Source organism: Hemicordylus capensis, chromosome 3, assembly GCF_027244095.1.
Source record: "Hemicordylus capensis ecotype Gifberg chromosome 3, rHemCap1.1.pri, whole genome shotgun sequence".
NCBI lineage: Eukaryota > Metazoa > Chordata > Lepidosauria > Squamata > Cordylidae > Hemicordylus > Hemicordylus capensis.
Window position 1 is genome coordinate 44,070,239 of NC_069659.1, and position 24,390 is coordinate 44,094,628.

Below are 24,390 nucleotides of genomic sequence, written 5' to 3' on the forward strand. Positions count from 1 at the left end.
TACCTGCATTCATTTTAAAAACTAACCTGGGTCTAGGCTCCTCAAATGCATGGCACAGATAGGAAGGAGTGTACTGCTGTACTTGTTTGTGTTCAACATGATGTGCAAATAACTGTACCTGTGTACACTGTATACTCGTTGAATGAGTGTTCAACATCATGTCTGATAGGGCTATTGTCACCCCATTATCACTGAGAACATGGAATCCACTTCCACAAAAGATTCAACTTTAGATTTCCACTAAACCTGTGTGATGGGACCTCAGCAGGAAACACATTGCAGAAATTCTTTGCAAGTACAAGTCAGCCATGCGCGAGCACAGCAGACTCTGAGGATACAATAGGAAAGGGTTTTTTTTAATTTGTTCATTAAAACCATGTCACACTATTTCCACAAGGGACAGCTGTCTATTTCTGAATTTTCCATCCCCCCACCGTAAAAAAAAGCTAGAGAGCAGAGTTTATGGGGAAGTGGACAAAGGTGATGTGTTATTAGAAAGATGCTGGCATACTGCAATAAACCCCCTGGTGATTTGAGAGTCAGAAACTGACACTAGAGCCCCAGATTTCAAGAACAATTCTCCCATGGCTTGGCAGCTGGCTGTTAACTTTAATCTTCTAGAGAAAGTAACACACAGCATGGAAAAATATGAAAAGCCACTGGTTTCTCTTCTAAAACCAAAACCAAAAATCAAACATACAGCTCAACTACAGAGAATTTTCTCTTGAATGAAACATAACATGCTCTTTTACAGAATATTGGTGCCTAGAATAAGAGTTACTGAAAGCCAATTTACTTATTTTGAACATTTCTGTATCACCAAAACTTGTATCTTGAAGTGGTTTATACAAACCAAAATACAAATTTTAAAACTAGCAAAACAATCTATATATGTATGTATGTATGTATTTGATTTTTATACTGCCCTTCCAAAGTGCCTCAGGGCAGTTTACAATTAAAACAAAACCATTAAAATCAGTAACAATTAAAACAGAAGTTATAAACAATGTAAAACAACAATTAACAATTAAAACATCATAAAACAGCAATTAAACAATCAGAACAATTAAAAACCCTGAAAACCAGGTTATAACATTGAAACCAATTACAACTATTTAAAAACCCTGGAAGTTAATGTTAATACAATGTTAATACAAACATTTTAAAAACTATATAAAAACTACTTAAATCTAACCAAAAGCTTGACTGAATAGGTATTGTTATTAATTTGATTTCTATGCCGCCCTTCCAAAAATAGCTCAGGGTGGTTTACACAGAGAAATGACAAATAAATAAGATGGCTCTCTATCCCCAAAGGGCTCACAATCTAAAAAGAAACATAACATAGACACCAGCAACAGTCACTGGAGGTACTGTGCTGGGGGTGGAAAGGGCCGGTTATTCTCCCCCTGCTAAATAAAGAGAATCACCATGTTAAAAGGTGCCACTTTGCCAAGTTAGCAGGGGTAACTTGTGTTTTTCAAGAAATTCTAAAAGCTGCCAGAGATGCAGAAGTTCCCATTCCAAAGCTTCAGGGTAGTTACAGTGAAGGACCAACTCTATGTTGCCACCCGATGAGGTAATGGCAACTGTACGCAGACCTCCCCAGACGATCTTAATAAGTGATGAAGCAGCTCATGGAGAAGGCAGCATTCTCTCAGACCCTGGGCCCAAGCTGTTAAGGGATTTATAGGTAACTACCAATACTTTGGATTTCCCCCATAAACTTGGTGGCAGCCATGGGGTAGTCCGTTGACAAAGACCCGCTGAGAGAGAGTGGTCTTCACCCATCACCTCAAAACAAGAAGAGATGTGGCTAGGCATGCTTCGGCCACTGAGAAGGCTCCTATCAATCTCATCTCCCAAGGCAGTCAAATACGAAGCAGGGCCCTCTTTGATCATCTCAGTGTGCAGGCAGCTTGGAGAGGAGAGCTGGTCTTGGGGAAGCAAGCATGACTTGTCCCCTTAGCTAAGCAAGGTTTGCCCTGGTTGCATATGAAAGGGAGACTAGAAGAGGGAAAGATATTCCTATCAGGGGATGGAGCCGCTCTGGGAAGAGCAGAAGGTTCCAGGTTCCCTCCCTGGCATCTCCAAGATAGGGCTGAGAGAGATTTCTGCCTGCAACCTTGGAGAAGTCGCTGCCAGTCTGTGAAGACAATACTGAGCTAGATGGACCTATGGTCTGACTCAGTATATGGCAGCTTCCTATGTTCCTAGATTCATATGGAGGTAGGTGACCTTTGAGGCTCTGGACCTAAGCCATTTTGGACTTTAAAGGTAATGACCAGTATCCTGCAGCTTGGAAACGAATGGAGGAACCGATGCAGATTGTACAGCACTGGTGTAATATGATCTACATAGAAGATGCATTTTGTCTCGGTCGCACTTTCTGAAGGTTTTAAGGAGAGCCCCATGTTGCGCATGTTACTAGATGTGACCAATGCATGTGTAATGGTGGCCAGATTTTCTCTCTCCAGAACTGGCTGTAGCTGGCACACTAACTGAAGCTGCAGCCGCAGCCTGTGTCACCAGGAGCGAAGCTGGGTCAGGAGTGTCTCCAGACTGCTTCCTTGCTCCTTTAGAAGGAGCACCACCTCTTCCAAAACAGGTTGGATACTCACCCCTATTCAGAGAGCACTCATTATGATTTTCTGATTACCAAGCACAGGGAAGGAAATATCAGGGGAGACAGCCTTATACCCCGTCTGTGAGCTTTTTCAAGGCATCCATGCCCAAACCGAGGTTAGGCAAGGCAGCAAGGCAGGTGGACCAAGCAGGGCAGCAACCAGACCAAGCTACAAGGTAGGCAGCTGGAGACACAACCTGACAGAGGAGCTGGAGCGCTTTCCAGATTACACGCTACAACAGTGTCACTATGTGTCCGTTAAGTGTGCTTCTGTACTAGCTGTGTTTCAACATCGCAGTCCCTGCGCTGTCAGCAAGGTGCAGTTCACATTTCTGATACATTCTTTAGGATTTTATCTTTGCGTTACCAAAAGAAAAAGCACTGTATTTTCCCATTGTAGGAGGTTTGCGCAAGCTAGAAAAGACTGCTCCCCCTGCTGGTGGCTTTGCACAACAGCCTTTATTTATGGTTTCAATATGATCCTGCCAAGCCGAAGTAAACTACCGCTGCTGTAACGTGTAATCTGGAAAGCACCCTGCAAAGGTGCAGGCAAGAACTGAGGATATTATAGAGCTAGAAGGAGCCCTGTTTCTTCCTAGATCCTTAAGACTGACCTCCTCCTGAGAAAACACTGATCCCTTCTCCTCCTGAGGAGATCCATAGAGAAAGAGGAGGCAGTCAAGCATGTGTTCAGTCTTTAGAGCTGGAACTTTGTCTGGGCCAGGCAATGCCTCTCCTCCTGGGGGCCCTGGGGTGACTGACAGGGCTTGAGGGAAGAGAATATGGTCCTACCTGAAGGTGCAAGGTTCCCAGAGGAACATAGGAAGCTGCCATATACTGAGTCAGACCATTGGTCTATCTAGCTCAGTATTGTCAACACAGACTGGCAATGGCTTCTCCAAGGTTGCAGGCACCAATCTCTCTCAGCCCTATCTTGGAGAAGCCAGGGAGGGAACTTGGATCCTTCTGCTCTTCCCAGAGTGGCTCCATCCCCTGAGGGGAATATCTTACAGTGCTCACTCTTCTAGTCTCCCTTTCATATGCAACCAGGGCAGACCCTACTTAGCTAAGGGGACAAGTCATGCTTGCTACCACAAAACCAGCTCTCCTCCTCGCTCCAGGACTTCTCTGCAAGGGTGGCTGGCTCTGGCCACTCTGCTACTGCCAATGCTGGTGGGCAGTCATCAGGGGAAGGAAGGTGGTCTTGTGGTAGTGCACGTGAATTGACCTCTATGCTAAGCAGGTCTTATCTTGGTTTGATCTGGATGGGAGACTACATGGGAGCTCTGAAAGATATTCCCCCTTAGGGATAGGGGGAATATGGAAGATGCTCAGTGGAATATGGAAGATGCTCAGTGGAAGAGCATCTGCATGTAGGGATGTGCATGAACAGGTTCGGCGCTACCTTTCTGGAGCACCGAGCCTGTTCAAACACCGGCATTCGAGCCAGCTCAACGTGCGGTGTGTGTGTGTGTGGGGGGTGCCTTTAAAAAACAGGTAAAACACCCCTTGCCCACTTGCTCCCTCCCCACTGCTTTGTACCCACATGAGCTGATTTTAGAAACACATTCCTTCCCACAGCCCTGATTGGCGTCAGCACACATGTGGCTGAGGCACATGTGCGCCAGCCATTTGTATGGTCAGCATCGTGTTGCTGACCATACAAATGGCCGGCGCATGCGCACCCTGGCAGTGTGCGTGCCGGCACCAATCAGGGCTGTGCAAAGGAATGCTGCAGCCCTGCGGACTTTTTCTAAAACAAGCACCAGCAGGGGAAGAGCAGCAGGGAGGGGGCGAGCAGGTAAGGAGCTCCTTACCTGTTTCTTTAAAGGCACCCCTCCCCGCCTCGCAAGGGAGTGCACAAACAGCTCATGCACATCCGTACCTGCATGTCTGAATGCAGGTTCACTCCCTGGCATCTCCAGGAAGGGGTTGGAGAGAACCCTGCCTGAAACCCTGGAGAGCTACTAACACTCACTGTAGACAATTCTGAGCAAGATAGACACCAGCAACAGTCACTGGAGGTACTGTGCTGGGGGCGGAAAGGGCTGGTTATTCTCCCCCTGCTAAATAAAGAGAATCACCACATTAAAAGTTGCCTCTTTGCCAAGTTAGCAGGGGTAACTTGTGTTTTTCAAAAAATTCTAAAAGCTGCCAGAGATGCAGAAGTTCCCATTCCAAAGCTTCAGGGTGGTTACAGTGCTAAATAAAGAGAATCACCACATTAAAAGTTGCAATTCGTTTGGTCACTATCTGAGATGGCGGGCTAGGCTAGATAGATATCTGGTTCAACATGGCATGGCAGTTCTTCTATTCTTGTCTCTATATTTGGGGGTGGGGGGAGAGAGAATGGAAAACCACCTAATGTGCCATTTTCTTTTCCCCTACTATATGATACCATAGGTACTGTGAAGAATATCGTGTGAGAAATGGAACACAAAGAATCAGTGTGGTTGTCCTGCAGTGGCTATTGGAGTATCATGGTTGCTAGGAAGATTCAGTTACTAAGGAAGTGTGGCTATATATTGGCAGGTTGCTGTGATGGGAGAGAGCCGTTAGAATTCAGCGGCTAGATATGACAGTTGGGGCACTTGGAGAGGGTTGAGCTGTGAGAGGACTGAGAAAAAGGCTAGGTTAAGAGACAAGTCTGGGGAAAGAAAAGAAATAAAGCCGATGGCCTAGGCAAATTGCCATCTCTTCTCAGATGGAAAGAAGGAAGAAAAGGGAAAACATATTTCAAATCCTTCCAGGTATCTTCTGATGAGGAACGAACGCCATTACTTCAGGGACTCCGCCTGTTTCAAGGTGACACAATAACATATAGTGCAAAGTAAATTCTTCCAAGAGGAGGCCGATTAGCAGTCAGGCTTCCAAGTGAACGTGAGGAAGCATTCCAGGAGTGAAAAGTCTATATTTAAAGCTGAAGAGGGGAAATAACTTAAGTCCAAAGTCATAGCCGCTGCCATAAGTAATTCAGAAAAGAAAAACAGCCAGTCATCTAATCAGAACTTATAAATAGTTATATGCTGATTTCAGATCTACAAAAGCTCTTGTTTTTTAAAATTAAACTTGCAAATCTTTTATTTTTCCTCAGTCTCCTGCTTTAGTTCACCTTCATGCCTAATACCTTAACAGCCACTAAGTCAGGCTGGGAGAAAGGAAGCAGCAGTTAATTAAAAATCAAAAGGGATTTGTATACCTTCAACCAGATAAGCATTTTCCATAAGTACCATCAATTCATAAAAGTTGAAGAACTTGTGTAGTTTTATATTAATCAAGGTCAATCCAACTACAAAAACTGCTCTTTCTGGAAGATCAAGAAGGGCCAGACTTCTCAAGTCACTTTGAAACAACCAGGAAACAAATCTCAGAGCACCCGTACACCTGTAATGAGATGCTGCTCTCAAATATCAGCTATAGAAATGAAATCTTGTACAAGCACAAAGGCGAGGCTGACTTATTAATAAAGTGATAATGCACTGCAAACTCTAACATTCTACTAAATCCTTAAGAGCTAGATAATGCATTCTTAGGAGACCATTTCAGCTGGCAGTGTTTGACCTTCACTTTGAACTTCTCAGACTGAGATTCAAAAGCCACTTATAGCCGCACACTTGCACATAAGCTGGTTTATATTCCAAACTGAAATAAAACAGGAGCAAATATAACTGGACAGTGATTCCTTTGGTTCTGACGAAGAAAAAATAAATTAGGAGACTATGTGCCAATCCTTCTATAATTGTCAGGCGGATGAACGTGCCAGGAGGAAGAACATACTTCCTCTTTAAAGTGGGCCTAAACTCTTGTTTCTTCCTCAACACACTTCAGTATGACAATATTTATTTTATCACCAGCTTGTTTGTGATTTGGGGGTCCATTTGGACTCGCGCCTCCTGCTTGAACAGCAGGTGGAGGCTGCGGTCAGAAGTGCTTTTGCCCAGCTTCATCTGATTCACCAATTACGCCCTCACCTTGACCGGCAGGCATTAATGACAGTGACCCCTGCCCTTGTTATCTCCCGCTTAGATTATTGTAACGCTCTCTATCTAGGGTTACCTTTGAGGACGATTGGGAAGCTACAGCGGGTCCAGAATGCAGCGGCTCGCCTACGCATGGGTGCCAGAAAATATGACAGGAGAGGTGACACCTCTCCTGCAGTCATTGCACTGGTTGCCTATTTGCTTCCGAGTTCAATTTAAGGTTCTGGTTTTGACCTTCAAAGCCTTGAGGCTCCGCTCGGGAGTTGAATCTTAACTGCTGAAGGGGCCGCGCGGCCCCTTCGGCAGTTAGACGAAGGCTGGCACTGCTTTCGCAGCTCCTGGGCTGTGTTGCGAAGGCAGCGCCAGTCTTAGCTCCTGAGGGGGCCGCACGGCCCCTTCAGGAGCTAGTTAGGCTGGTGCTGTGTTCACAGCGCGCAGCCAGGAGCGACTCTTCCCTGCCTTTGCAGGGATGAGCCACTCCTGGCTGGCGCTGCAAACGCAACACCAGCCTTAGTTGAGTTCCCGAAGGGGCCCCGCAGCCTCCGCTCGGGAGCTAAACTACCGCCACCACGTCTGACGTCAGACGTGGGGGGCGTGTCGGGGCCACTCTTGCGGCCCCTGATTGGTCACCGGCCAGGATTCTTTGAACCCGTTGGCCCAATGGTGGCTCCGCCCCTGCTTCCAAGCCTTGCGAGGTCTGGTGCCTGTCTACCAACAGACCCGCCTCTCTCATCCAGTTACATCCCGTCTGGTCAGATAATCTCAGATGGCCCTTTTGTTGGTCCCTGATTTCCGAGAGGTTTGGGGCACTAGGACCCGTGAAAGGGCCTTTTCGGTTGCTGCCCCACTTCTCTGGAACTCCCCCTTCAGATTTGTTTAGTCCCTTCCTTACTAATTTTTAAATCTCTATTGAAGACTTTTCTTTTTCGCCAGGCTTTTGCCCTGTAGTTTACCTATTTGGTTTTTTCTTTTTTGTTAGTTACTTTAGTTTTTAATTTAGAATGTAATTTTAATGTTTTCTTGCTTTGCATGTTTTTGTACACCGCCCAGAGTCTTCAGAGTGGGCGGTATATTAAATGTTTCAAATAAATAAATAAATAAAATAGAAATTGCTGGGAAATGAAAGTATATTACAGCAACAACTGCTGAATGTAGTTCCAGCACAGTCCAACACAGGCCAAGTTAAGATGTATAGTTTGTCATTATGTGCACGAGAAAGCATGGGCCTTGGGTCTGTATGCTTTCCTCCATCTTCATGTGGGAGTGGAGGAAAAGCTTCTGTTCTCAGTATGCAACAAAGAACAATTTCCCGTTTCATCCAAATACAAGAAACTGTACTTTGTACAAACAACAATTCGTTAACAAACCAGAATATTGGACCCAGAACAAACAGCAGTTTGATATCCTGGCTTGTTAACTATAATTTATACCAATTGCAGTTACCAACCTCCTCCCCTTACATGAGAAGGAACATGCACGTCTAAGCCATGCTTGCTCAAGCACAAGGTGACAAACAATGGTTTGCTGTTATGTCTGAACTGGCTAAAGAATTCTATGGCCAGAGGAGAAAGAAGAGCCTTGGTAGTAAACCTTTTATTATCAGTCCAGCATACCGGTCTAGTTGCCTTGTAGAGGTGTGCAGAGAACCAGTTTGGCAGGTTCGGTCTGAATTCGGACTGAATTTGGACCGCCCCAGCCTGGTCCAACCCACCAAACTGGTTTGGGGATATACTTGTAAAGGGGAATCCAGAACAGATTCCCCTTTACAAGTAAAAGGGCATTCCCTATAGTAAGGTGGGGGGGGGGAGTGAAAGGGTACTTAGTACCTCCATTTGTCCGGTGGGGAATGGGAGAGGTGGCCTCAGCAGAGACAGCATTGGCAGACTCCCCCAACCACCACTGCTCCGGCCTCCCGAAGAGCAGCCCGGGCCAGCTGTCACAACCCCTTCTGCTTCTGAGGATGAAAGATGTCTTAATCTCTTTAGTTTTTTCACCAGCCATTTCACAGCTCTGTGTTTCTGAGCGGAGAAGGGGTTTGACACATTTAATATAAGCTCTTGGTGTGGGTGGTTAACGCCCCCCCCCGCCACAAATAACATAAAATCAACTGTACGTGTGTGAACTCTGAGAAACGGAGAGGGAAATTGAGCACTGAACCTCTTCAGCTGCTGATCATTCTATGTGCACACACAGTCACACAAACAACATTCACCATTTCCCCCACATCAGAGATATACTGTAACATTCTGTTGTCCATATTTGTTTCTAATGTGCAGTTATACTGGAATGATTTATTATGCGGTTCACAATAGACATAGTAGAGATAAGACTCATGAAGTGCAACGTTTCATGTCACATAGAAGTGCCACAAATTTTAAAAAAAACACCCTGTATTCAGAGTGCAAGACACTAAAAAGAATACTTTTTTCAAAGCAAGTGGGAAAATCAAATCTTTGTAGCAGGGAGTGAAAACACTTTGAGAGTGGTAAGTTATCTGTCATGCAACCCTCTTGGGTTTTGACAAGGCAAACTGCAAACACCACCACAAAACGAAACAAACATTTACTAATGAATATTGCATTCTGCTTTAGAGACAAGAAACAATCAACTAAAGGCGCGTGAGAGTAAACAAGAGGGAGGAATAGGATTTTGTTGTCCAAAATGTGCCAATAAGTTCTTAACATAGTTTATCTGAGGTAGCCCACTTCTTCGCTAAGTACTCTGAGCTATTTTCTAGTGCTAGAGTTAAAGTACACCAGTTCTGCAGTGAGAAATCTTTTCTTAATCTGTATCAGAGATGCATCAAAAAGACCCACCAGCAAGATCTAGCCTGTTTAGTTAGTGTTGACTGAACATAGCCACATGCCAAATTCATCAAAATGGCTTATGCTTCTTGGAACCAATGACTGGAGAAAAAACAAGTTCTGGTAAGAACTAATCTGCCTACTTTCCTTTCACTATAATCTTGATTAATTACCATCTTACCCACCTGCACCTCAAACGTTCACACACCCACCATCTTGAACTGGGATGGATGACATCATCACAAACTACACCATTGAGGTATCCCTATATGTCACTACAACTGTACCAAATTTGGATCAAATCGGTTAGGCAGTTCACAAGTTAGCCCACTTGCACCTCAAACATTGTGCACCCACCATCTTGAACTGAGGTAGAGGACACCATCATAAATTGTGTCACTGAGGTGTGTCTAAGTGTCCCTACAACTGCAAAAAAATTGGTTCAAATTGGTTCAGGTGTTGCAAAGTTAATAGGGGGGCACATACACAGGGACATTCACACACAAAAATCTGGGTGTTCTCATAAGCTTACTTTCCCTTAAGGGAAGTAGGCTAAAAATCCATATTTTTAAAGCCCTAACCAGCTTAGGCCCATGATATCTAAAGGACTGCCTCTCCTTAGAGGCAGAACCTATTAAGGCCCACCCTTAGAGGCTTTTGGTTCAAGATGGACCAGCTGCAGGGTGGGACCAGTCAGGGCATATTTGGCCCTCCCAATTCCCCAGACTCTCCAAGTGGGACATTCTTCTGGGTGGTAGTCTTGGGTGGATCTCTCCAGTCTTCTGACTTCCCTAGCTCTTCATGCTCAAAGCAGTGACCAGGTCCTCCTCTCATCCCATTATGGTCTGGCTCCAAATAGAAGGTGGGAGCACATGACAATCCATTACAGGGAAAGGGAGATTAGACATTTAGGGGCTAGGCCTCCTACCTCCTGTCCTTCTCGCAAACAGCTCCTTGTCATCACCCCACCCCAAGAGGTATTCCTGTAAAATGCCAGATCAGTCAGTGATGAGTCCACTGCTATCCAGGATTTGATTCTAGATAGGCAAGCCAATCTGACATTTATTACAGAAACCTGGTTAGTCAAAACTCTCCCAGATTTGCCCTCCAGGTTCCCAAGTCAACCTAGGTTTGGGGTAGGAGGTGGGAAGTAACAGAGTCATAGTGGTCTACGATGAGTCCATCTCTGTCTAGGTGCCCTATCAGTACATCAGTGTTCTGCTGTACTGATAGAATTTCTCTCAAGCACACAGGTCGACAACCTCACTCTTCCAAAAATTATGTCCAAATCCTCAGATTACAGTCCAGGACAAGCAGCTGCCAAAGGCACATCAATTGCCTCTGTATTCTAGATGGAGTTCAGATTGAAATGGATACAATGACTTTCTTTGCAAACTAGTCACAGTGGGCCACTGAGAAATCTCCCACTACCAACCTGCTCTGAGAGCCGTGATGCATAAGGCCTCTTATTCCTTGGGAAAATGGCTGACTCTGGGCAAATGGTGGCAGAGCACACCTAACCCAAACAGTGTGTGAGCGAAGCACTGACTGTAAGCAGCAGACAGGCAGCGCGGCCCTTCTTGCCACTAGTGGCCATGCCCCCTGCATATGATAGATGCAGGAGATGTGACCGGTGCACACTAGCGCACGTGCACAAACCATCACAGGGGAGGGGGTTGCTGGTGAGAGGCTGTCCCACAGCTGCTGGTGAGCACCCTGTATTCCTGGGCCCCACTAAGCTAAAACCATACCAGGTAGCTTATCTGAACATGACAAACTGGTAACCTGTACTCCTCCACACTCAGATCACCATGATCCCATCCAACAGGAAACACCAAGTGCAGCATGTGAGCTATGTCTTGGCTGATCATTGCTGTGACTCATGAGCAAGCTAGAGTTATCCACAAGCAAACTCTCCTTCTCCAGAAGACCAATAATCCATGCATGGCACAAGCCACCAAAGTCTGCGATAGTTTAAAAACAAAACAGCAGACCTTCGATGAAACTTGAACAGGCATCCTGCACAAACTATGTTAAATCCTGTGCAGATTTACTCAGAAACAAGTCACCCTCTGTTAAGTGGAGCTTACTCCGAGGTAGCAGAAAAAGAAACAGAAGCCATGGAGCATCAGAACTGTGGAAGGCTTCTGCTTCTGGAAGTCTCAGGCTTCAGGAGCAACAGCCTTATCAACTCCATTTCCCTTTCCTTTCCCCTATGCAATATTATTAATTTTAACAACTCCAGCAATTTTAAGTCCTTTTGTGGCACATTATTTTCCAGTTTTTAAAGCCACTCAGTAATCACATTCTGGGTAAAGCAGCATATTGCACAATTAGAAATGCAAGTAGCATTTCTAATTAATTAGTCTCCAGTATTCAAAATGCATTTAAAAAAGCCACCATGGACTGAAAATTTGTTTTACACAGAATCTGGCATATTAACTGCTGAGCTAGTGGCATTTTATTATAGCCTCAAAACTCCTTTTTCTCCATTGGGTAGAGGCACAGATGTGACTGACATATTTGTCAGATGTGCTTTTTAAAGATTTTGTACACAGACACAGACACACACACACACACGATGCCCTGGAAACATTCCTGCAGAGACACTGGTGCGTGTGTGTGTGTGTGTGTGTGTGCGTGCACATGCCACCATGGCATCCTTGCAATCTAGCCAACCTGCCATTTGAAATCAAATGCAAATGTCATGTCACAGAGAGAAAAATATTCCCTCTTTTCAACAACAGGCAGTCTTGAGCAGTTGATTTAATTAAATATTTTATTTTGATATCATGGCTGAAACTGTGGGGTTTATGAGATTTACAACTCACGTTACATTTCCTAGGTACAAATAAAAATAATGGAACACTCACACAAAGGGATGCTACATCTTTTCTGCTAATGAAACCAAAATTCCATTTTAGTGAAACTGGTTTTTATAGTGTACTGTTTATGACAGAACTGAAAACAGACTCTTCAAATGGAGCATGAAACACACCAATACAGAAGGCACAATCTAGACATTGTCAAAGCACTTTGAAGCCCCATTGATGTCAACAGGAGAATAAACATGTATTTCAATCTCTTCTACTGAAGCCAATGATACTTCAAAGTGCTTAACACTGGTTGGATTGTGCCTGATACATTCAACATCTTGCCAACGTGTGTCAGGAGATAGGTTTTCTGAAACCAGGAACCTAGAAATTTGGAGCATATTTACTGTAGTTATAAAGTGCCCCCTGGTGGCTCATTTTAAAATTTTCAATAATGCTATATGACTTGGGTATTGTGAACAGCCATATTTTCTAGGATATGAACATACAGTATTTGGAAACACAGGTGCAGTCATGGCTGATGCAGTCCACAGCAGAGACATGATGCTCCTGATTAGGGCATTTCTACATCTTATCATGGGAAAGTCATTATACTTTCATGGGAAAGTATATCATGGGAAAGTCATTATACTTGGCTGTTCCCAACTACAATGTTGTCTAGACGATATCAGAATCTCTATAGAAGCTCTATAGAAGCTCTTCAGTATTCATCAGTGTATTTCCATATCAGACTCTCTCTATTGGTTGCTTTGATGCTAGGAACAGAACAACAGAGAAAGATGGAGGTTTCCTTCTGCTAATGTAAAAATTATTTCTGGAAATAGCTTTTGTACATTCCCCACAATCTCCCTTAATGAAAGGATGCTGGGTGGCCAATTTTGCAGAAAGCAAAATCCACGATACAGTAAAGCATGCTCCAAAGGGATTGCATTTTGATTGCTTCATAATTATAGCCAATATAAAATAAAGCATACGGGGCACTAAAGTCTACCAATTAAACAATGCTCACTGCAGGCATGCCATTGAGTTGTCCTTGATATTATGGAGCAGTTTCAATATCCAACTCCAATAGACATAAAGAGATTTTTCTAATCTGCCATGCCTTTCAGTTCTACTCCACTGCCTCTGGTTATGTTTGTCAATTCTATTCCACCATCACTTTGGGAGAGACACCATAACAAGAGGGGGAAAATCAGCACAGGAGACCCTCATTATTTGAAGGTTCCTGGATCAAGATTCCAACTATCTGCAGTTCACTAATGGAGTCTTGGTCTCTTTTCCCATGGTATGCAGTTTTGGCTATTCGAGGGGACCATTTTCAGTTTTGCTTTCAGCATGCACTTTATATCTGCGTCATTTGATGGAGGAGCTTTGTGATGGTGGAGGTTGCAGAAGGAGTGTTTTGTGCTTTGGAGTCTGTTTTGGAGCAGGTTTTTGCGGAATTTGGAGCTGTGGTTGGTGGAGACTGGAGCAGGAGCACTTTGGAGTGTTTTCAAGCTGCAGTTGGAGCGCTGAAGGTGAAGTACAGTACAGCTCCATCAACTGGATTCTTCCGGGTGTGGGGTGGCTTTGTATTGAACAATACTGTACAATCCACAATGGCTAGTTTCAACAATTTAAAGGTGTATAGTACAATTTAAAACTCAAGACCAGTGTTACAAATTTACCCCTGCTAACTGAACAAAGTGGCACCTTTTAAAAGTGACAGATCTTTTATCTTAAGCGGGGGAGAGGAACTGTTCCTATCCAATCCCAGCATAGCATCCTTACAGTGGCAGTTGCTGGTGACCACCTAATGCTTTTTTAAAATTATTATTTATTGTAAGCCTTTTTGGCACACAGGGAACCATTTTACTTATTTTATTTATTATTTATTTTTCTAATTTATTTCTGCTTTTATTTTATTTTGATTATTTATTTTCCTTACTTATTTCTGTTCCCCCTTTGTGTGTGTGTGTGTGTGTGTAGGGGTGTGATTTGGAGACTTAGAAACTCCAGCTTCCCACAGGTGCAAGGTTCCTCCCCCCCGCCGTTTCCCCATTCGCAGTAGTAGCCGGGAACCTAACCCCCTGCAAAAAATGAGGGCATACTGTATACTTACACAAGAATTGGCTATAACATGCTGGGCAAGAAACAACTCTCAGAAAGATATCTGCTCAATAGAGCAAATAGTAATGACCTTTTGCAACAATTGTGCATTGCAAATCCAATTTGCTTCCTTGTTCACCATCCAAATATTTTCATTATTATTAAATATTGCACTTGGATTTCAACAAGTCTATCCCCAAGATACCTACATACATACTTTATTATTATGGATTAGTATATTATTACTTTAACTCAAGATTATTAACCTATGCAAGTGGAATTAAATGGAATTAATCCCTATGCGGGGGAGAGAGGAAACCACGTTCTGAAAAGAATATCCTTCTTGGGTATTTCTAGTGAACAAACAAATGAGTTGCCTCAAAGTCCAGATCGCTTTCCACTGATGATGCTTTGGATCCAGATCCACAGCAGGCATGAGTCAGGAGGCCCTTTCTACAATAAGATGGTTCAGAGGTAATGCCAAACTATTGTTAGGCATTACATGAATAAGCAATGAGGAGCCTTGGTATGTCACATTTTCTCCTCCACTTCCCTCTTTTTTATGCTGCCTTTGTGGCAAGACAAGGATTGGTGTTTTGGTCAAACCAACAAATTATGCAGTGCATTTGCATACAAAGCAAGATCAAAGCCAGGGTTTGATCTTGGTTTGCAGGGCGGATAAAAACCATCGTTTGCCAGTTTGGACAGAAAAAGAAAAGCATGGTTTGCTTCAAAGCAAGATCACAGGGAACGGAATTGCAGCATTCAAGGAGGGGGAGCTTGCAATTCCAAGGTTTCTCACTGTCCAGTCACATCATTCAGTCTGGTTAGTATTTAACCAGTTAACCAGTCCAGTTAAAAACCACTTCTGTGGGTTTTCACACATTTCATATGTTCCATACAGTATGGAGACCAGTGTTCCCTCTAACAGGGATTCCCAGATGTTGTTGACTTACAACTCCCAGAATCCACAGCTACAATGGCTTTTGCTTGGGGATTCTGGGAGTTGTAGTCAACAATATCTGGGAACCCCTGTTAGTGGGAATGCTGATGGAGACTATTGTGGTTTTTTTAAAGGCACATTTATTTGCAATAATAGGAATTCCACTTTCTCATAATGCCTGAGGCAGCCCCAAGAAAGCAGATTTGCCAATCCATAATAAAAGGCAAACTGAACATATTGCAGAAGGCATGTATGACTGGTTCTCCACAGGGCTGAAAGCTGAAAGCACGCACAGACAGGTGTGCCAATTCAATGGCAGAAGCCACTTATTATACATAATTGAAGTCAAAGCATTTCCCCAAACAAAAAGACAGCATTTTAAAAATCTGTCTGTGATATGAAATATACATTTCTTTACAGGGCAGAACCACTAGATATTTGTTCAATTAAATGACACACTTACCAGGTGCATTTGATCAAAGGAGCGAACAGAAGCCAATCTGTCTATAAATAAGAGCATTATGTGAGCCTTTCAACAAACAATATGCAGTATATCTGTGTGTGATAACTATCAATGATCCGGGGGGGGAGTCATACCTGTTGGGCTACCACGAACATGCTCCATCTTTCCTTGGAGAAGACCAATTTGCCTTTTTAACTGTCTGTTAAATTCTATTTGCGTTTCATACCTTGTTTTCCATTCATTGTCTAAAAACAAAAAATAAATTACTATGCTTATCAGGAACTTGTACTGTCTTAATCTGCTTTCTAAAGCTTGCAATCTTCACATCTAAAAGCAGAAGCTTGCACTTGCCCACGGAAGTCTGAACACAGGACCTCCGCAAGTATATGCTAAAATTTCCATTCATAACATGATACAACACTTCTTAAATCTGCAATGTGTCAGAATTCTACCTCATAGGTTCTCAAGCTGTGGGGTGCTGCAACCCAGGAATTATAGGACATCTGAAGGGAGGGAGATAATCCTTTCCCAACAAACTGAGAACGGGGCAAGTTGAATGCCACCTGGCAGAGGTATCTGTATTGATTTTGCACCATCTTGGGCTGGAAAGAAAAAAGCTCCAGACAAGCTTCTGCTCTGGTCTAATGAGGTTTCTTGCATGTGATTTCAGAAGGGTTCAGAGATTACCTGCTTTGGTTCTGTGCTTATTTCTGTGTGCTCATTGGTCGAACGGGGGTGGATGGGTGGGTGGTGGGTGGAGCCGCAGAAAGAGAGGCAAGAAAGGCTTGTTTGTTTTTTAAAAATGGGGGTATGAAGGAAAGCAAATCACAAAAATTATAGGAAAAGTACAAGAGGATAAAAAAAGAATAAGAATCAAATCAAATAGATAGGAGTATTTTTCTTTCCTTAGATATGAAGAAGAGCTGAGGAACAAACACCGACCAGAGAGCGTATTCCTGAAGAAGCTGCTGCACCAGTTGATGAAAAACTGAGGGGAAATGGCATCTATTCAGAGATGGGCTGATGGGGCTTGCACCCCAAAGCCCTGAGGATAAGCTCTGGAAGTTTCCAAGGCTCTGTACAGATGCAGAAGAGAACCCAATCATGTGAATAACACAGAGACTATGAAGGAGTAACTTGAGCTGTAGCACTTACCACAGCACCCTGTGCAAGGAAAGCTAATACTAGCCTTCAGAGCAAGGGAAAACACCTTGCTACTATTGCAAGCTGGTGTGCAGTTATCCTTGCGTTATGAGGTTTGGGTTCATTTTGTGGAAGGATATGCCTCTCCCACCTTGCAAAAACATCTTACACAGTACTATGGCACCACAAAGCGGTTTCTTTCTGTTCTGAAACTGCTGTTTGATGCCAGGGGTGAGGTCAGCTCCCAATACCACAGCAACAAGACAAGTGTGTCTACATACCTGGAACTGGGAGTCCCGACTCCACTCATGTGCAACTGAGATCAGGCACTTAAAATCAGGGGTGTAGGGTGACCCCTTCAGTTGGTGGTGTAGCAGAAAGTGTCTGGCTTATGGCTAAGACACAATAATTTTGATACGCTCCACACGCCTAGTACCTGCAGTTCCTATTATTCAAACTAAGAACACTGATAGTCTGATTATGCATCATTCTCACCACATGAACTTATTTTCCTTCTCTTATGAACAAAAAGACATCTAAACTTTGCTGCTCTTTTGAAGCCATTTCTTCTGTCTTTTCCCAACACTGTACCTCACCTACATAGGCACTAAATTAAAAAAACGCATAAAAATGCATTTTATAGTGTGACACCAATTTTCAAAAAGGCTATCAGAAATATGAAAGATACCATATCAGGTTTCAAAACCAACTTCTGTGCTTCTCTTTTAAATTGATCACCACATAACAACATAACGCCATAACAAATAAGAACATAGGAAGCTGCCACATACTGAGTCAGACTATTGTCCATCAAGCTCAGTATTGTTCACAGAGACTGGCAGCGGTGCTTCTCCAGGGGTGCAGGCAGGAATCTCTCTCACCCCTATCTTGGAGAAGCCAGGGAGGGAACTTGGAACCTAGATGCTCTTCTCAGAGTGGCTCCATCCCCTGCGGGGAATATCTTACAGTGCTCACACATGTAGTCTCCCATTCATATCCAACCAGGGTGGACCCTGCTTAGCTAAGGGGACAAGTCAACAACAACAACAAATATTTATATACCACTTTTCAACAGAAGTTTCCAAAGTGGTTTACATAGAGAAATAACAAATAAATAAATAAGATAGATCTCTGTCCCCGAAGGGCTCACAATCTAAAAAGAAACATCAGATTGACATCGGCAACAGTCACTGGTTGCAAGTAAGTCATGCTTGCTACAATATCAGCTCTCCATCAAGATGGGGTGATGAAGATCTTGTTGGGGGTCCATTTGGTGTTATCCACCCCTATTCTTCAGATTTCCTTTTGGGGGGGGGGTGTTGATGTTGCTGCCACCAAGACTCCAGGAAGGAGGACCTAGATCTCAGAGTTTGTTCATTAGGAATCAGTGGCCTCAGGCCTTCCCGTCTACCCAAATTGGAAGCAGCCAACATCCCTTTGTATTTTGGGTTTCAGGAGAAACTGTGAGCCAAGCAGGCACATGAAATGGTAGACTCTATTCAAGCACACTACTAACCTCACGGTCAAAATACAAAACCAGATTTTATTACAAGTTTAGGAACAATAATCAGGGTAGAGGAAAAGTTTTTTTGATTGATTAAGTGCCGTCAAGTCGGTGTCGAGTCTTCGAGACCACATAGATAGATTCTCTCCAGGACAATCGGTCTTCAACTTGGTCTTTAATGTCTCCCAGTGGTGCATTCATTGCTCTCGCAATCGCAGGGGCGTAGCCACTATTGTGCAAAAGGGTTCAAAGGACCCAGGCCACCAATGGTATGAGCCGCCGAAGAAGCCCCTGCGGTGCGTGGCTCAGGCTCCGGAAGAGCCCCGAACAAACACCCCCCGTCAGTGAGCGCTTGCTGATCTTTTTCAGGCAGTGTTTGCTGCATTAAAGTGTCTATTCCCCTTTCTCTCCCTCAGAGAGGATGTCACATGCAAAGAGGGCGTGGCCTTGAGCTCCAAAGAGCCTGAGCAAGCCCTTCCCTTTCATTTCAGGCAGCAAACGCTGCCTGAAAAAGATCGGCAAGCGCTTGGGACTCCTGGTAGCCAGGGCGGGGGGGGGGTGTGTTCATTCAGGGAACATGGAACGTTAGCAAAGGGGCCGCCAGGCGGGGCTGGACCCAGGTCGCTGCTCAGCTGGCTCCGCGCCTGCATAATCGAGTCCATCCACCCTGCAGCTGGTCATCGTCTTCTCTTTTCTTCAACTTTCCCCAGCACTATGGACTTCTCAAGGAAGCTGGGTTTTCGCATAATGTGTCTGGAGTATGATAGTTTGAGCCTGATCATTTGTGCCTCAGGTGAAAATTCTGGATTGATTTGTTCTACGATCCATTTGTTTTTTTCCTGGCTGTCCATGGTATCCTCAAAAGTCTTCTTCAGCACCAAAGTTCAAAAGCATCAATACTTTTTCTATCTTGCTTCTTTAAAGTCCAGCTTTTGCATCCATAGAGTGTCATGGGGAAAGTAAAAATGCAAATTATCTTCATGAATCCTACAGACCTAATTTGCAGGAACACTTAACAAGTTACTGTATTTCTGGGACAGATTAACCAGGGAGGAACAAACACAGCTGCCTGCAGTTCAGCAGCAGGAGAGAGAACCATGTGGGAGAGAAGCGACTTCACCAAACCAGACTACAGTATACAGGGCCAAGCCTATCCTTACAACCAACAGCAAATTACCTCCTCAAATTCAGAGCTAGAAATACAATTGCTGGGAGAGAATCAACCAATTAGTGGCATAATTGATGGACAAAGCTCTAGGCCCACCATTTACATCTGCAAAAGGACTGGAAGAAAAAAGGTTAGCACTTATTGACTCTGGTAAATCAGAATGGAGAGACTACAAGAAATAAAAACAGAATGTCTTACCCAGTGAGTGGTTTTTGTAGGCAACACTGTGTAAATAAACAGGGGCAGGAGGAGGGAGTACAGCGTTGGGAAGTACTTTGTGCACATCTGGGGCAGCGGAAAGCAGACACTTTAAAAGGAGGAAGGCAGGTCTTACCCGCAGCTCTGCTGCTCCTCGCCACCCCAGAGCGGCACTGTTTGTATGGAGCAGCCAGGATCTCTGTTTGCAGGATGCCATCTTGAGTGCTCAGTTGCTGACTACTCAAGATGGTGTCCGCACATGCTCAGATGCCATTTCCTGCTGGGAACAAGGAACTCCCTGTTCCTAAGCAAATGTGGCCAGCAAACAGCGCTGGTCACAGCGCTTCATACAAACAGCACTGCTCTGAGGCAGTGGGGACAACGGAGGGGCAGGTAAGGCCTGCCTTCCTCCTTTTAAAATGCCCACTCGCACCCAGCCAAAACGATTCAGCTGGGGCAGCTCGAAGTGTTTTGGCACCAGGAAACAGAGGTGCCAAAACGCTTTGAGCACATCCCTAGCAGAGTGCAGCCAACAACATTGGTAGTGCACCATACTAAAAAGGTTAAGGTTGGTAGCATGGGCGAGTGCATCACCAGGCACTACTGTAGCTAAATATAGTTTAGCAGCCACTCCTGAAGAATCTTGTGATGAGACTGTAATTAGGTTTACAATACTTGTGCTCTTAGTTAATTCACTGAAGTCTACCATTTGGTCTCTTACCTTCATCCTCAACACTGCCAAGCCTTTTCTCCAGTTCTGCCATTGTATTTTTCATTTCGTATATTGAGTGTTCTAGCATTTGTCTGCATTATGAAGAGAATAATTATATAACCTATAGTTTTCCAGTGGACAATACAAATGTGATGTTCACAGGCATTTGAGTATGATATTTTGTTTATATTCTAAAATTCTTTACAAGAGAATCTTGGCAGGATTCTTAAGACTACTTCAACAAGAACAGACATTTTTACTATAATACTCTAATCAGCTGAGGCTATAAAGTTATGAAGCAGCTATCATCCCAAAAGAAAAGCATTCATCCCTCCTCCAGTATTTGCTGAGATGGACTTCCAGGTGTTAAACTAAATAGAGAGGTAGTGACTTGAGCTCATGCAATTGAGCAAGACAAAACTAATAAATGGCTGAGGTTCCCATGACTCCTGTGGCCATAGGAACCTGTCTTACACCAAGTCAAACAGTTGTTCCATCTAGCTTAGTATTGTCTACACTGACTGGCAGCAGCTTCTCCAAGGTTTCAGGCAAGCGTCTTTCCCATCCCTCCCTGGAGATGCCAGAGATTGAATTTGAGGCCTTCTACGTGCAAAGCTGACGCTCTGCTACTGAGCTATGGACCCATCCCCAAAGGTGATGTACATGCATCTTTCGTCCAACAACTGACCACACCAAGACCGGCTTAGCCTCACCAAAGTGGCTGCTATTGTTTGCCCTCGTTTGCCCTCTGGGACCCATTCTTTAAGTATTTCTGCTAAAATGGCTATTTTAAAAATACTTATTTTGCCATATCCTTTTGACTGTGGGGCAGGTACCACTCAAATTTACACACAATAATTTGAACACATTAAACACCCACATTGAAAAAAATTTTAAGGAGGTCTTCTGTAGCTTCTAAGTAATGTTTAGGCTATGATTCTGGGGGACCTCTAAGTGCAAGAAGCTCCAGAACTGAGGAGCAACAAATGACAACAGTCCTACATATTATTTGGCAGATAGAAGGCTCAATAAAGCATGCGTCAACAGAAAATCATAGCACTATTGATGAAATATTTCCAGGAGGGCTTAAATGGTGAGAAGACACTTAGGACTTAATAGAGGGAAACCAGAATAATGTGCTTAGAAGGTTACAAATTTTTACAGGACATAGAGAAGCACAGGGCAGAGGGAAATGTGCCCAGGGCACCCCACCCTCACAAGTATTGCCATGCATGCTCTGTATCACTGAAGTACGGTATTTAAAGTGGTTGTTTTCAAACTACTGGTTTGGGGAAACCCTGAGATTGCTCTGTAAGATAGTTGATGATGGACATGTTTCCCTGAGAGACAGGAACAAGGGAGCATTCAGTGCAATTTAGGGGTGCACTCACAGACCCATTACATGCAGTAGGGGGGGGTAGCAGAACCATATTGCACCGCTTCATCATACTCTGGGTGCAGGGTGTCCCGTTTCTGATGGCTCTCTCATGTACCAAGCTTCCTGCATTTTCAAAAAGGACAAAAAGTAAGAAAAGGTAGACTAGCACATCAGGGTGGCAGGTTACATCCCACTTTATTCCCTGCTGTGCTAGTTTTCTGACTGCCGTTCTTTTTTTTCACATACAGGAGCATTTAAATAAGATTCTCCCACCTATAGACTGTAAATATGCAGCCTATTCTACCACCTCAACACTCTTGACTAATTGTGCTGTGTATTTATTTTATTTATTTATTCAATTAATATACTGCCCTTCCAAAAGTGGCTCAGGGCGGTTTACACAGAGAAATAATAAATAAATAAGATGGATCCCTGTCTCCAAAGGGCTCACAATCTAAAAACAAAACAAAACATCAGCAACAGATACTCGAGGTACTGTGCTGGGGGTGGATAGGGCCAGTTACTCTCTCCCCTTGCTAAATAAAGAGAATCACCACATTAAAAGGTGCCGCTTTGCCAAGTTAGCAGGGGTATGTTCTTTTAATAATACTTTTAATGTTGGGTTTTAAATGATTTTAATGTTTACATGATTTTAATTGTAAACTGCCCAGAGACACACATATGGGCGGTACAGAAATATGTTAAATAAAATAAATAAATATGTCCATATATGGACATATGTCCTAAGCATGTGCTCCAGAATATGCCCAGAAGTATTATGTCCAACACTAATAAAATCAGTGTACACAGGTATAATTATTCACATTATGTTGAACAGAGGTACAGCAGTATTCTTCCCATCTGAACAGTGTTCAGTCCAGTCCAGTCACCCAGGCATGTGTGATCATGTACCATGCCTGTACACAGGCATGTGTGAACGCAAGGTGCAAGGCAAGTGCTGGATAAAAAGGAGAGAGCTGACAGATGGGGGGGTGTAATTAAAGGAGCACAGGAGTGCCCCTTTAGCTAAGGTGCACAGCAAAAAGGATCTGACATTATGTCTCAAAATTCTATTGCTTATAAATAGGACAATTTTTGAACTAAGAACATTAAACTTGGCGTGTGTCATCTACCTGATGAGGTCTGCAAATATGCCTAATTTCAAGGACTACAGCAAAGTGCTGAAAATTGACACATTGACCCTCCCCACCTCACCACCAAGGCGTTCCGTCATTCCCTCCCCATCTTGATTTGGGCCCCAAAGACCCAAGAAAACCCAAGGAGTTGTCCTCACACGGCAGCCGAGAAGTGTGAGTACATGGAGGGCAAGTTAGAAGCCAGCACAATTTGTGTGACACTGCACATCATTACTGATTACGTGGCATATCTGTTAGGTTCCGATTTCCTGGCTTTGTGGAGCTAGAGCCAGCCTGAACTCTGGACTTAAACCAGCAGGTTTTTCGACCATTGAATAGATAATCTGCTATAACACAGAGTGCAGACAGAGGAGAAGCTCTATGCAAATTCTCATTTGGGGCGGCGGGATATGTTTTGGGAGGAGTTTAGCAAAATGCCGGGTGTGTCTCAAAGGCTTAGAGGTGGTCTGCACCTGCTGCTGCACCATAGAATAAGATCGCTTTGGAAATGGGACAAAACACCGTCAGCATGCCTAGACGCCTGCCCGTCAGAACTGAGTATTCCATCCGCCCAGGATTTCCGCAGCTCTGGCAAAGGAGAGCCAGCCAGAGACTCACTTCATCTGCTGCTCTTGCTTTAGCTCCAGCACAATCTGCTCAGGGTCCAGCCGCTGGCTGCAGGCTGCCGCTTCGCCCATAGCTCCACGAAGCTGCAGCTGCAGCAACCGCCGCAACTACAGCGTCCTCCTGATCGCCTTGGAGAGGGGAGGGAGGGGGGAGGCAGGGAAGCAGGCACGTGGGAGACAAGACTCGGGCAGTCACCTGACAGGAACGGTCGGAACGCTCGCTCCCTTTTTCCATTGTCGCATCACAGCTTCCGAAGGCCTCGCTCAGCAAGCCGCACTCGCGCCTGTGCCCAGGCGGAGACAGCAGAGGGCGCTCTCTGTTGTCCGCCCCGTGGCGACTACAGCAGCAGGTGGCAAATATGGAGGCCTCCTCCCACGAGACTTCTAAGGCTGGTGTTCCAGGGACTATTTTCTGAAGGGCGTAGCCAGAAGAAGAAAGAGATGTCACAGTCCGAGGGACTTGAGGCCTCTTGGAAGGTGGTAGAAAAACTGCCCCTGATTGTATGCTGTTGTGAGCTGCAGTTATTTCCACTAACTAGGCATAGAAAACCTGAGCCCAACCAACGCAGCCCCCTCCAGTGCACCAGGCACATGTGCTTCCTCCCCCCCCCCAACTCAGTGTGGTATAGTGGTTAGAGTACTGAATTAGGCCTGGAGAGACCCAAGTTTAACTCCCCTTTCAACTATGAAACTGACTGGGTGACTCTGGGCCAGTTACTAGGGTGTGCATGATCCGGTTCGGCGGTCTAGTATTAACAGGCCGTCGAATCGGTTCAAAAGACCAGCA

At 44.4% G+C, this 24,390-nt stretch overlaps 1 protein-coding gene across 6 annotated transcripts in view; it reads right to left on the bottom strand.

Moving 5' to 3' along the window:
* The window catches only part of CCDC169 (coiled-coil domain containing 169), a 39,444-nt gene extending 15,599 nt beyond the window's left edge, over positions 1-23,845 (bottom strand). The window contains exons 1-5 of one of the 6 annotated variants that reach the window (XM_053307893.1): positions 23,596-23,786; positions 20,473-20,555; positions 15,873-15,983; positions 15,739-15,779; positions 12,275-13,828 (exon numbers count right to left, since the gene is read on the bottom strand). In XM_053307893.1, the coding sequence (XP_053163868.1) occupies positions 13,598-13,828; positions 15,739-15,779; positions 15,873-15,983; positions 20,473-20,555; positions 23,596-23,675 (546 nt within the window). In that variant the 5' untranslated portion in view covers positions 23,676-23,786 and the 3' untranslated portion in view covers positions 12,275-13,597. The other 5 variants (XM_053307891.1, XM_053307889.1, XM_053307888.1 and 2 more) reach the window with 5 other exon arrangements.
* Positions 23,846-24,390: the final 545 nt, after the last annotated feature.